Here is a 13,106-nt window from a genome sequence, read left to right on the forward strand (position 1 = left end):
CACTGGGCTGAGACTGTTCCATTAACTGTTTTCTTGTTGCACATTAATGATTCTTAAAAAAGATGCCTGCAAAAGGCGAGTTATGCTAATATCATGTGTTCTTGCCTTATCGTTGTGTTCTTGCAATAACTTTATTTATTTTTTTATTTTTTAGTGTATATCCCTTTCTCTGCTATTTATAAGACTCAAGGATTTAAGGAGCCTAATGTTCAGACATACCTCTCTGGCTGTCCAATAAAAGCCCAAGTTCTGGAAGTGGAGCGCTTTACGTCTACAACAAGGGTCAGCGCGTTTATGGACTCACCTTGTGTTACTCACTATATACGAATTAACACACTCACTTCCTCCTAGCTATGCCTCTGCTTTTAGCTTTTGTTTTTTTGTTTTTGTGTGTTTGTTTGTTTGTTTATCACTCCCAAGTCCTCATCACCTCTCAAGGTCTTGCTTTCTTCCCATTTGGTCTTTATTCTCATATGTCTCTTTCCCTATCCTGGAAAATACATTTTTTTAACAAGGCGTTTAAGGCAATTTAGAAGTTTAATAAGTGGCAAAGTACCTAGTCTTCCACACTCCTGTTTCTGTTCACTGTGGATTCCATTCCCCATAGAATGCTAGATAGGAGCCAAGGAAAAGTTTAGCTTTCCTAATTCTTGTTAGGTAAGAATAGAGCGACGCTACCTGGCTCTTGAAAGAAAACAAGCCGGGACGCTGGGCCGGCTGGGGCCATCACCCAGACGCACTGCTGAGAGCTCTGCGGGCGCGCTCCGCTTCTCTGAGTTGTCCCTGGCACCTGTCCTTTAGGCCCCTTTGCGCTCTGGAATGGCCTTGGGAGTAAAATATCTCCATTAACCAAAGCCGCGCCCTCTGAAACAGGTTGGACTAGGGGAAGCTGCGTTTGCTCTCTTACTGCCTGCGTTGTGCAGTTGTCCAGTCTGACGCATCGGGAATGTTCCTGCAGGGGGGTGGCCTCTGTTCCTTCAGGATAAGCTCTGGCCACTGCAGAGTAAGGCCGCCAGAGTAAGACCACCATTCCCAGTGCCTCCTGCCTCGGGGGAAGGCTGTGGCTTCCCTTCCGGTTTGTCTTTCGAGGGTGGCAAGTGCTGCCTGGGTCCTGATGGCTTCGCCTAGTGCTCTGTCCCCATCTGTCTGCGCGTATTCTGGGTCCTAGTTTACACCTACCTTGGCGTGCAGCCTTTCCTCTAGGCTTTTCCTACGAGTTGGGTCCAATATCCCTGGTATACCACTGAGCAACATTATCCAGAAAGGTCTCTGAGATGACATTCGCCTTTTCACTTGCCTACTAGGTTTTACACCGAGAGGCAGTAACGTGAGGGTTAAATACAGACTCCAGAGCCAGACTGCATAGTTTAATTCCTGTCTTTGCTTTGTGATCTCTCACAAGTTACTTAACCTCTCTGTTTCTCAGTGTCCTCATCTGAGTAATGAGTATTAATAGTGCCCATCTTCTAGGTTTGTTATGAGGATTTAACAATAATATACGTAATATTACACTTATATTATAAAAGTATATTATTTATTGCATTATACAAACACACTGTATAATACTATGTATTATTATTATTCGGTATCTCCTAAAGTTACTTATGAAGATAAATATTCAGGCTTCCAAACCACAGACTTTTCTCTTTGCATACACTCTTCTGTTAGTTAAGTGAGTTTAGTTTAGTTCTGTTTTATTTTATTTTTTATTTTTTAAATCATTTTTAAATTTTTTTATTACAGTTGACATCCAATATTATATTAGTTTCTGGTGTATACCCAGTGATTAGACATTTTATATCTTACTAAGTGATCATCCTGATAAATCTCATACTGATCTTAGACCATAATAGTTATTAGAATATTATCAACTATATTCCCTATGCTGTACTATTCATCCCCATGACTATTCTGTAACTACCAATTTGTACTTCTTAATCCCTTCATCTTTTTATCTAAGTCTGTGTGAGAAAGTGAAGGATTATATTTATCTAATTTAGTGTTTCATTTACTATGAAATATGAACTAAATTAATGCAGATTGTGAATGTGATTCCAGGTAAATAAAAATGACCCCTTTTCTGATGACTGAATACATTCTGTGTGCCGGCTCATTGCTAAGTACTTCTCTTTTCACTCTTGTGACAACCTGATGAGACAGATGTTTTCACTTGCCCTCGAAGGCTGGAGATCTTCCACCTGTCCCTCCAGCCCCTCCGCCCACCCTGCCCCACCCTGCTCTCTGCCTGTGTCCTCTGGTAGGACTCTTGCTGGAGAGCCCAGAAAAGAGATGGGGGTCACCCGAGGTGGCTGTGTCTCTTGACCAAAGGCACCCATCTCCTCGCCAAAGCAGCCCTCTTTCTATGGCTCTCTCCTTCCGTTCTAGCTCCTGTTCCTGCCATTTGTCTTGCCACCTGTCTTGCCACTTGTCCCTTCAGGACCAGGGATGTCTTCACAAGTCCCAGGTGGTCCAGAGTGCCCACATTCCTGCCCTCTCTCCCCCCACACACTATAGGAGCTTCCTTCAAGATCTCCTGTGCTTTATTTATAAATATTCCTCTGTTTCCTGTCACCCTATTATATAAAAACTCCTGTCCCCCAGGGCTGTTAGCTCTTCTGATTGAAATAATTCACTAGTCACCAAGATATATTTGCATTTCATAAGACATATTTTGAAAAATTTAAATGGAGATTCATTTTAGTTAAGTTGATGGGGAAAATATTTTGAGTGTAGGGAGATCTTTTGCTCCTTTCCCTCTAATGTACCTCTACCTTCCTGGTTCCTGGTGTTGATTCAGGGCAGGGAGATGCAGACAAGGAGGGACCTTTGAATGCATTTCAGAAGAAGGCATAATGTCATTTGTGAAGGGCAAAAAGTGGGCTAAGGTAGTGTTCCTGGAATCCATTTCCTCCAACTTCCTTTTCACCCCTTCCACCTGTCTGCTCACTGCTCATACTTTTGGACAACCCCTTGATTGTCTTTCTTGTTTCAGGGGGGGTGGTGTGTGTGTGTGTGTGTGTGTGTGTAGCAATAGGATTATAGGATTTGTGGGAGTTTGTCTTTAGTGTGATTCTGAGTTTGTTATGTATCTTATAAGGTGAACATTTAAGAGAATATTATTCTGTAATCAGTTGTATTTGAAAACATTCTACTTAAGTACTTATGCAAGATAAGTAGGTTGGATCTAAGGGCACTTCCATGTTACTTACTAATTAGCTATTGTTCATTGGGAGATTTTGGAATTTTTGTTGTTATCTAAAATACCAATCATTTTTATTTATCCCTGTAGGTAGGAAGTATCAATCTTTACACTATTGAATTAACACATGGGGAATTTAAATGGCAAGTTAAAAGGAAATTCAAGCATTTTCAAGAATTTCACAGAGAGCTACTTAAGTACAAAGCCTTTATCCGAATTCCCATTCCCACCAGAAGGTAATTGTTTCAGAATTAATTATAACGTTATCCCAATGTCCAAGTTGAGTGGAAAGAATTTTATTCATATTATGGGTTAACTGTCCATTGTTGGTGGATATGTTCTATTAAATGGGCTTTTCTAACAATAAGCCATTTCATGAAAGATATTAGAGAGTCATGACACAAAGAATAATCTAATAAATGTTCGCATTGTGTTTGTGTGTATGTGATTCAGACACACATTTAGAAGACAGAATGTCAAAGAAGAGCCTCGAGAAATGCCAAGCTTACCACGTTCCTCTGAAAACACGATGAAAGAAGAACAGTTCCTTGGTAGGAGGGTAAGTCCTTTACTCTTCTGTTGCTCTGGACATAATTTAGTAGCATTGTAGAAAGGTGGCATCTGAGGGTTGAGGTGGGTCAGGCTGCAACTTTTCTCACCCACTGATCCATCACCCAGGCCAGTTTATCTGCTCTGGAGCTGGGCAGGCAGGCCCTTTCTCCCCAAGCCATTCTGACCCTGAGGAGGTTGCATTTTTCCAGAAGAAGAGTTTTCTTTGGTAGGAGTTATGCTGTGAAGAAGTTGTCTTCCCTGCAGGCTTGTTGTGAGTCAAGACTGAGTGCATCATTGAGAGTTTTGAGATCTACTCTTTTTTAAATCATACATTTTCATACACTTGCTTCAGAATTTGAGTAGTTTGTCCTAAATATATGTAGGGAATATATATATATGGGAAGAATAGGACAGAGTTACAGATGTGTATCTCAGTAGGACAGAAACCTCAGGCCTGCTCCGCTTCAGTGATATGGTCCTGCATGGGATAGATGATTTTTTTTACTAGAAAATTATCAAATACATGCTAGTTCTCTTTTGCCATCTGATACTTTCGTGATCTAAAATGGATGTTTGATTTCTCCTTTGTAGTTGTCATCTTGTTTAAAATATTTTTAAGGACCTGGAATACATGTTTTCTAAGATACTTAGACAAATAAAATTCTACAGTTTTGGGTTACCATGTGTACATACACAAGTGCAGTTGAAAATGATAAACTTTGGCTTTTACAGTTAGTGTTTCAGCCTGTATTGCAGTCAGTATAATTGATAACCCCCTGCCCCCTCTCACTTTAACACATTTGAAATCAGTGTACAACTTACTAGAAGGTCTCTTTTTAAACCTCCCTCCTTGTTTTCCCCTGGAAATCTGTTCAAAAATTGCAGTATATCTACCAGTAAATTCAGTGTTAGAATTGAGGAAATTCAAGTTTTTGATAAAAATCAACAAATGCTTTAAAACCACCTATATGGGCAAGTCCTGTGCTAGTAACTATGGAAAATTAAAAGAATATACAGCTGGGGTCTTGTCATCAGTTTATAAAAGACCTAAGTATGTGAAAAGTTAAATAGCAAGAAGAGAGTCAAATAATGGTTCAAGGGAACTATGGAAAACTTCTTAATGCTCTTCAGAATTCCTTGTGTAGTGGTGATATTAATACATAATTGAATAACTTGCAGAAGTTAAGATGGACAAATGATCACGTTATTGTCACTAAGGGTTGAAGTTTTTCTATAAGTGTGATGATGTTATCTCTTACCTAAAATATTTGCGTTACAGAAACAACTGGAAGATTACTTGACAAAGTTACTAAAAATGCCCATGTATAGAAACTATCATGCAACAGTAAGTACTGTTTAGTGATTTAAATTTTGAATGTATAAAATTGTAAATTGTCAGCTAAATTTTGGATCATTTTATTAACACAAGTGCTTCTATCCACTTTAGGATTATTCCTTGCATTAAAATAAATGAAATGAATACAAAATTGATTTGACAGCAAGGATCTAGGTTATGGTAATACTATTTTAAAATATAAAATATAATTGAATATGTTTTTAACAATAGATTTAAATGAACTTGAAATGGTGCTACAGGCTAAATTATCTAGAAATCAACCTTCTTTGCTCCCCAGGCTTCTAGAATAATATCCCAAATAATTTCTAACTCTTAAGAGAAAACCTTAAGTAGGAAGTGATGAAAACAGTTGAGCAGAGTTGAGTATCTTAAGATTATACGGAGCATACTGTGAATGCCATCTGATTGGCCTGTGATGCTTATAAAAAGCCTGTCTTTTTAAGTGAAAGTGAGAAGCATGGGAAAAGCTAGGGAGAGAAGAAACTCTTGGGAAATAAGAGATGCTGGGACTTGGAAGCAGCCTGGAAGCACACAGCATGGGGGAGCGGGAAGAGGGCTTTACAGGGAGTATTAGGAAACAATGAGCTCTGCTCCCTTAGAGACCCTTGAAGGTGCAGTGTTTTTAAGGGTTAGTCTTCAATGAAATTAGACTTGGACAGCTCTTTCTTCCCGCTTTTATATGGTCACTGGTTGGGTTTGTATTTAGACAACTTCCTTTTCCTCCAGGAGTATGAAGACTTCCTTTGTGTTAATTTTAATTAATAACTGGAAAATGCTTATCTTCCAAGGAATTTAAAGGAGGAGTCATTGGAAACAATAAATGTACTTTTTCCTGATTGAAGTTTAAAATCTAGAAATGGAACAAAGTGAATGATTTCCAAGAGAAGGGCCCTAAGCTGATAAGGCGATATTGCTAACTTCAAGTTAATCATCAGACCCCTGTAACTTAGACTCCTATCGCCAAGGTGGTGATTAGCTTGAAATCACCACCTTGGCGGTAAGGAATCTGAGGATAAACATCCCACAGATCAGCAACACTGAGCTCACCTCTCCCTTGCTTTTTAAAATGAATAAATTTAACTTGAGGGGAAGAGTGGGGACAATTAATAAAGATGCACCGTGGTGTTTCCATTCCAACAGGGAAAAGCTGTCCTGATTTAAACAGCAGTGTCTGCAAATTAATGAAAGTGTTGTCATTCTCATGACTGAGTCGTAGAGCTGGGAAAGTCTGGAGGCCTTGATAGAGCCTCTCAGTTTCCTCCACAGATTAGCTGTCCTCCCTTTTTTCCCCGAAGCGGTATTGTTTTACCTGGAAGGCAGCCTTCCCTGGGTAGCTGAGCCCATTCCCACCCTTCCTACAAGGACGTCGCCCAACCCCACTCTCCTGTCTTAACGGCCTCTGAGAATTTCCCACTTGGCCACTCTCTTGAATTTTGTTACCGCAGGAATAAAGGGAGCCTCCGAACATCCCCCTTCTCTTCTAATGTAAAGACGAGGTGGAGAAGCATGTGTATGAATGGGATTGCCAAGTCATTTCCAGGGTTTGTTGTCACCCGGGGGGTTTGTTTCTTGGCATGGGAACTCTTTGCTTCTCTGTTTCCCTAACATACTTTTTTCAGATTCCTCAGGGAAAAAAGGTATTGATTAGTACATTATTCAAGAGATCAATAAGCCCTATAAAATACTGTAAGGCTAAATTAATGATTAAATTCTTACTCCTGAGAATCACCTGCCCAAATGCAGAAGGGAAGTCTTATCATGGCAGACACGCTGAGAAGTTCGGACAACACAATCTTGGTTAAATTTCAAATTGTATTACTTAGGTTTGCTTCTAAATTGATCTTGTCACATTTACTTCCAACCTGGTAAATCTGTATTAGAATATTTATTGCCAGAGTCTTTTCTTTTTCTCTATAACAGGACTCATTCTTTCTCAAAATCTCTCTTTAGTCAAACTTTACTAAGCCGTTAGGATAATTTAAAATTTTGCATTAATGCACAACTTTAAAATTTCTGCATTGCTAATGTATACTTTTAAATTTAGATGAAATTCTTTACACTTAACAATTTTGATATTGTAAAGTTATGATTTCTGAATTATTTCAAAGAATATCTTTTTGTCAGCTATTTGATGATAAGAGCTACGTGAATAAGAAAATATCCAGGTATTAGATAAGTGGTTTCCTTGATATTTGCTTTTCATTTCCTGTTCTCCCATTCAACTGCTCTGTGACTTTGCGTAAATTAGTCACACGTCTGTAGTTGTTTCTTCCTATGTAAACTGGGAATGACATTTTCTCTCTGCTCCCTAGAGATAAAATGAGAGCTGTGGATTAAGATCTTAAAACATTTTGGATTCTGTGGCTCAAAGTCTGCAGTGTCACTTCTAATATGTGTTCCTATGTTTTCCAAGTTAGTGAGCATTTTCACAAATCAGATTAAAAATGCATGGTACTGAATTACCATGTTTCATACAAGAAATGAAATGTAAAGACCTTGACTTTTAAAATAATTTAAGGTTAATATTAGATATTTCCAATCACATATAAAAAGTTTAAAGGAAAACTGTTGTTTTTCATTTTGTTAATTCCATTTACAAGCCCAGATCAAATACTATTTCCTCAGCTAGGAAGCTATCACTGTCTCTCTAACTCTAGAAAAGACTTTCACATGTAACTGTTATGGTTCTTCCCACAGAACTTTGTGGATGTGGAATTTTCCCATGTCTGGTCTCCTCTCTGCTTCCTGATGCCAGGAGCATGTATTTCTTGTCTTTGATTTTTCTAGAAAGGCTGTTATTGACATGGTCCAAGACCATTGGCAGATCTAGGCTTACTGTGTCCCCTTGTGTAAATTGGGAGCAATATTGTTAAACTCTAGTTGTTGCAAGGAGTATACAAAGTAAAACTTCTGCATAGGCTAAGAATTACATAATATTCATTGGTTTTCCCTTCTGTGCCTCTGCATTTTCACCTAGTGCTCGTCTAGTTAGGATAAAGTTGCTCAATTTGAGTAAAATAAATGTTGAATGACTTTTTGTGTTGGCAGCTTAGTTGTGAGGATACTGACTGGTCTGAGCTGATTCTGAATACCCCTTGCTAATTTTGTGATCTTGGACAATTTATTTATCTTCTCTAAACTAGAGGTTGGTAAATGGTGGCCCATGGACCAAATCTTTGTTGTGTTTTGTATGATTTGTGAGATAAGAGTAGTTTTTACATTTTTAAATATTGAAAAAAAAAGAATATTATTTTATGACATAAAATTATATTAAATTCATATTTTAGTATGCATAAAGTTTCAATGGAATATAGCCATATGTACTGATTTATGTATTGTCTATGGCTGGTTTCATGCTACAGTAGGTTAACTGTATAGTTCACAAAACCTAAAATATTAATTGTCTGGCTCTTCGCAGAGAAAGTTTGCCTATTCCTGTTCTAAACCTCAGCTTCATCTTCTGTACAGCAGGACAAATAACACCTGTTTCAGAGAAGTTTGAGATAATGGATGAAAAATGCTTAGTTCAGGGACAATGATATTAAGCACTCAGTAAATGTTAACCATTGATATTATTATAATATTTATAGTTTTTAATCTTTTTATTTAGTGATGCTGGATCAAAAATTCTCTCCTTTTATACTCACTAAGAATATAATTATGTTTATCTTGTAATTACATGTAATTATTTCATTTAATTTTTATTATTTAGTTTTAATTATTTAATTTGAATTTTATTACATTTATGTTAGAATATTTTATTATTCCTGATGTCCAAAGACCTCTCCAACTTTCCCTCAACCTACTTTGCCATTTAATTTTCTGTTACTCTCCTTTATCTGACTATCTCTTGCCCAGCTGTATATCCAACGATTTTTTTACACTTTCCTCTTCTGTGTCTCCCTTCATCTCCCATTTCCACATGCTAAGTCTAGTCCATCTTCCAATTCTGGCACCAACATCACTCCCTTCACACAATTTTGTACTATTTGTCCGTACGCTATGCCATACAATCCCTCTTCCCCAACAACAAAAACAAACACAAGAATTTGGGAGGAAATTTTTTCTCCACGACCTTCTTTAGCATTTTAGTTCTACATATTAGAGCACATATCACTTTCTTTGTTGTATTTTAATTATGTAGATACTTCTAATGTTTACTCTTTCAGGGCAATACCATTGCTATTGATCTGTACGGCATCCCAGATGTGTCTTCACATTGCAGTACCTAATGTGTTTTTTTGAATGCATTAATTTTTCTTTTTTTCTGAGTTTTTAAAGTATGAATTTTGGCTTCTTTTCAGACAGAATTTCTTGATATAAGCCAGCTGTCTTTCATCCATGATTTGGGACCAAAGGGCATGTAAGTTCCAGTCTTGGATCTTTAAAGAGAAGTATGAATGTTGATGACATTAATATTTGATTTATCTGCATGCCATGATGATGGACCTCACCTGGCTTTACTGCTAGCTTCTTTTCTCCCCAACAAGAGTCAGAGCAACTGAGGGGATCTATTTATGCAAAACTGAGTATCTTGCTACATCAAACAAAGGTAGCAAGTGCTCCACCCTCTTTCTTATGTGCTTATAGCACTGATTTCCTCTAACCCCACAGTTGGAATGTTTAATACAGGTAGCAAATATGATGTGTGGGAGAATGCATTAAAAATCAAACATACTATATTTTATATTTGAAAGTTGCTAAGATAGGAGATCTTAAAAGTTCTCATCAAACGAAAAAAATTGTAACTGTGTAACAATGGGTGTTAGCTAGACTTATCGTGGTGATCAGTCACTTCACATTATATATAAATATCGAATTACTGTGTTGTATACCTAAAACTATAATGTTACATATCAATTATATTTCAATTGAAAAGAATCAAATATACAAGATCCCGTTTCTAATCACTTATAAAAGTTAGCTGCTTATCACTCGTTTTCATGACTAAAAATAATACTGTGTAAAATGTATGTTATACAACAAAATTGAGATTTACTTAATGATTATTTTCCTTCACAATATGAGAGCTTGATACGATAAAGAGCTTAACTTTTTTTCCGTAAAGATCATTGTTAGTACTTATTGTGAAATATTTCTTTATTTAGCCATTATGATTGTTCTTTCTTTTCACATCTTTCAAAATCAAGATCTTTCTCTTTCCAAAGCTAGAAGCTTTGTTCTGCTTCCTTCAGCATGGCTTGGTTCTGGAACTGTAGGTGAAGGGATACAGAAATGCTTGGAATCCATGGGAAAATACCTCCTAGGGTCCGAACAGTAGCTGAGCCCTCCCTATGCAGGCACTGGGCAAATGTGAGGACTTTTCAGGATGCTATAATGACTGGAGGGAATGCTCAGCATTTAGAGCCAGAAGCTGGGGTGCTTAAGGTCCTGCGGTGTGCGTAACACAATTATGCTGCCCCCAAAACCGACAAGGCTACATCGACCAGAGTGCTCTAAAGATTAGCTGCTAGAGAACACCCATCCTGGCAAATATGGTACGGAGCTATTTGAGGGCGAAGAAGGAAAGAGGGGGGAAAAAGTCATGTGAGAATTAAACCGTTTATTTAGTCCCAAGTTGTGAGGCTGTGTCAGCTAAGAGTGAGTTGGAAATTTAAAGATGATGGATTAACTTGATGTCTCTTTCAGAGAAGGAATGATAATGAAAAGGTCTGGAGGACACAGGATACCTGGCTTGAACTGCTGTGGTCAGGGAAGAGCCTGCTACCGGTGGTCAAGAAGGTAGGACTTAGGAGTTTTGTGTATTTGTTTTAATAAACTGGATATTTGGAGAGTTTTTACATGCTAGTTTTAAATTAAATTATAAGTTATAAATCAGTTATAAATCCTTTGAAAGTCATAACAGAGCAAATTTTAAAATATTTTAAGTTCCAAGTTTCATTATCTATTTTCTAATATCAAACTATACTACAAGGCCATAGTAATCAAACTATACTACAAGGCCATAGTAATCATAACAGTATGGTATGGTGTAAAGATAGTCTGTTCAGTAAATGGTGCTAGGAAAATTGGACAGATACGTGCAAAAAAATGAAACTAATCCATCTTTTTAAACCATACACAAGAATAAACTCAAAATGGTTTAAAGACTTAAATGTAAAACTTGAAACCATAAAAATCCTAGAAGAAAATATAAGCAGTAAAATCTCGAACATTTCTTGAAGCAATATTTTTTTTCTGATATGTCTCCTTGGGCAAGGGAAACAAACAAACAAAATAAACAAATGGGACTACATCAAACTAAAAAGTGTTTGCACAGCAAAGGAAACCATCAACAAAATGAAAAGAATACCCACTGAATGGGAGAACATATTCACCAATAATACATCTGATATGGAGTAAATATCCAAAATTTATAAAGAACTTATAAAAATGAACACTAAAAACCAAACAATCCAATTAAAAAAATGGGCAAAGAACCTGAATAAACACTGCTCCAAAGAGGACATACACATGGTCAATAGACATATGAAAAGATGCTCAATGTCACTAATCATCAGAGAAATGCAAATTAAGACCACAATGAGATATCACCTCATACCTGTCAGAATGGCTACCATCAATAAATTAACATAAATTAACAAACAACAAGTGTTGGCAAGCATGCAGAGAAAAGAGAACCCTCAGGCACTGTTGGTGGGAATGCAGATTGGTGCAGGCACTGTGGAAAACAATATGGAGTAACCTCAAAAAATTAGAAATGGAACTGCCATTTACCCAGAGGTTCCACTTCTGGAAATATATCCTAAGAAACCCAACACACTAATTCAAAAGAACATAGCACCGCATTGTAGCATATTTACAATAGCCAAGATCTGGAAACAGCCCGAGTGCCTACCACTAGATGAGTAGTTAAAAAAGCTGTGGTACATTTATACAATGGAATACTACTCATAAATAGAAGGAAATCTTACCTTTTTTGACAACATGGATGGATCTGGAGAAGTATTATGCTAAGTGAGATAAGTCAGTCAGAGAAAGACAAATGCCATATGATTTTACATATATGTGGAATCTAATGAACAAAATAGAAACTAAATAGAAACAGGTTCATTGATACAGAAAGCAGACTGATGGCTGTTAGAGGGGAGAGGGGTTAAAGGACTGGATGAAAAAGGTGAAGGAATTAAGCAAAGCCCCCCCAAAAAACTCATAGACACAGACAATAGTATGGTGAGTACCAGAGGGAATGGGGGGGGAGGTAGAAGAGGGTAAGTGGGGGATAAATAGTGATTGAAGGAGATTTGATTGTGGGTGGTGAACACACAATACAGTATACAGATGATGTATTATAGATTTGTACATTTGAAACCCATATAGTTTTATTAACCAATGTTACCCCAATAAATTCTTTTTTTTTTTTTTTTAAAAATAAAGGACAATAACAAGTGTTGACAAAGATGTGGAAAAATCATAACCCTCAGACATTGCCGGTGGAAATGTAAAATGGTTCAGCCACTTTGGGAATTAGTGTGACAGGTCCTCAAAGTATTAATTAGAGTAACCATATGCCACAGCATTTCCACTCCTGTGTATTCACCCAACACAACTGAAAAATATGTCTATATCAAAACTTATACATGACTGTACACAGCAGTATTATTCAGAACAGTCGAACAGTGAAAACAGCCCAAATGTCTATCAACGGATGATTGGTTAAATAAAAGGTGGTATTATAATATAGTAGATTATTATTCAGCTATAAAAGGAATGAAGACTACTAATGGGTTTGGGGTTTCTTTCTGGGTTGATGAAAATATCTGGAATTAGATGGCCATGATGGTTGCAAAATTTGGAAATACATTAAAAACTACTGAATTGTAGACTTTTAAATGGTAAGTTATTTGATATGTGAATTATATCTGAATAACATTAAAAAAATTTTTTAAAAAATATATCTTTATTGATTTCAGAGAGAGGAAAAGAGAGGGAGAGAGAGAGAGATAGAAACATCAATGATGAGAGAGTCATTGATCG

At 37.0% G+C, this 13,106-nt stretch overlaps 1 protein-coding gene across 1 annotated transcript in view; it reads left to right on the forward strand.

Annotated features, from left to right (window-relative positions):
• PLD1 (phospholipase D1) overlaps positions 1 to 13,106 on the forward strand; it is a 120,147-nt gene that overhangs the window by 32,019 nt on the left and 75,022 nt on the right. The window contains exons 3-8 of the mRNA XM_087818326.1: positions 155 to 282; positions 3,290 to 3,435; positions 3,653 to 3,758; positions 5,031 to 5,096; positions 9,413 to 9,471; positions 10,758 to 10,850. Of these exons, the coding sequence (XP_087674452.1) occupies positions 155 to 282; positions 3,290 to 3,435; positions 3,653 to 3,758; positions 5,031 to 5,096; positions 9,413 to 9,471; positions 10,758 to 10,850 (598 nt within the window). The remainder of the gene's footprint in view (positions 1 to 154; positions 283 to 3,289; positions 3,436 to 3,652; positions 3,759 to 5,030; positions 5,097 to 9,412; positions 9,472 to 10,757; positions 10,851 to 13,106) is intronic.

Source organism: Miniopterus natalensis, chromosome 6 (genome assembly GCF_054644295.1).
Source record: "Miniopterus natalensis isolate mMinNat1 chromosome 6, mMinNat1.hap1, whole genome shotgun sequence".
NCBI lineage: Eukaryota > Metazoa > Chordata > Mammalia > Chiroptera > Miniopteridae > Miniopterus > Miniopterus natalensis.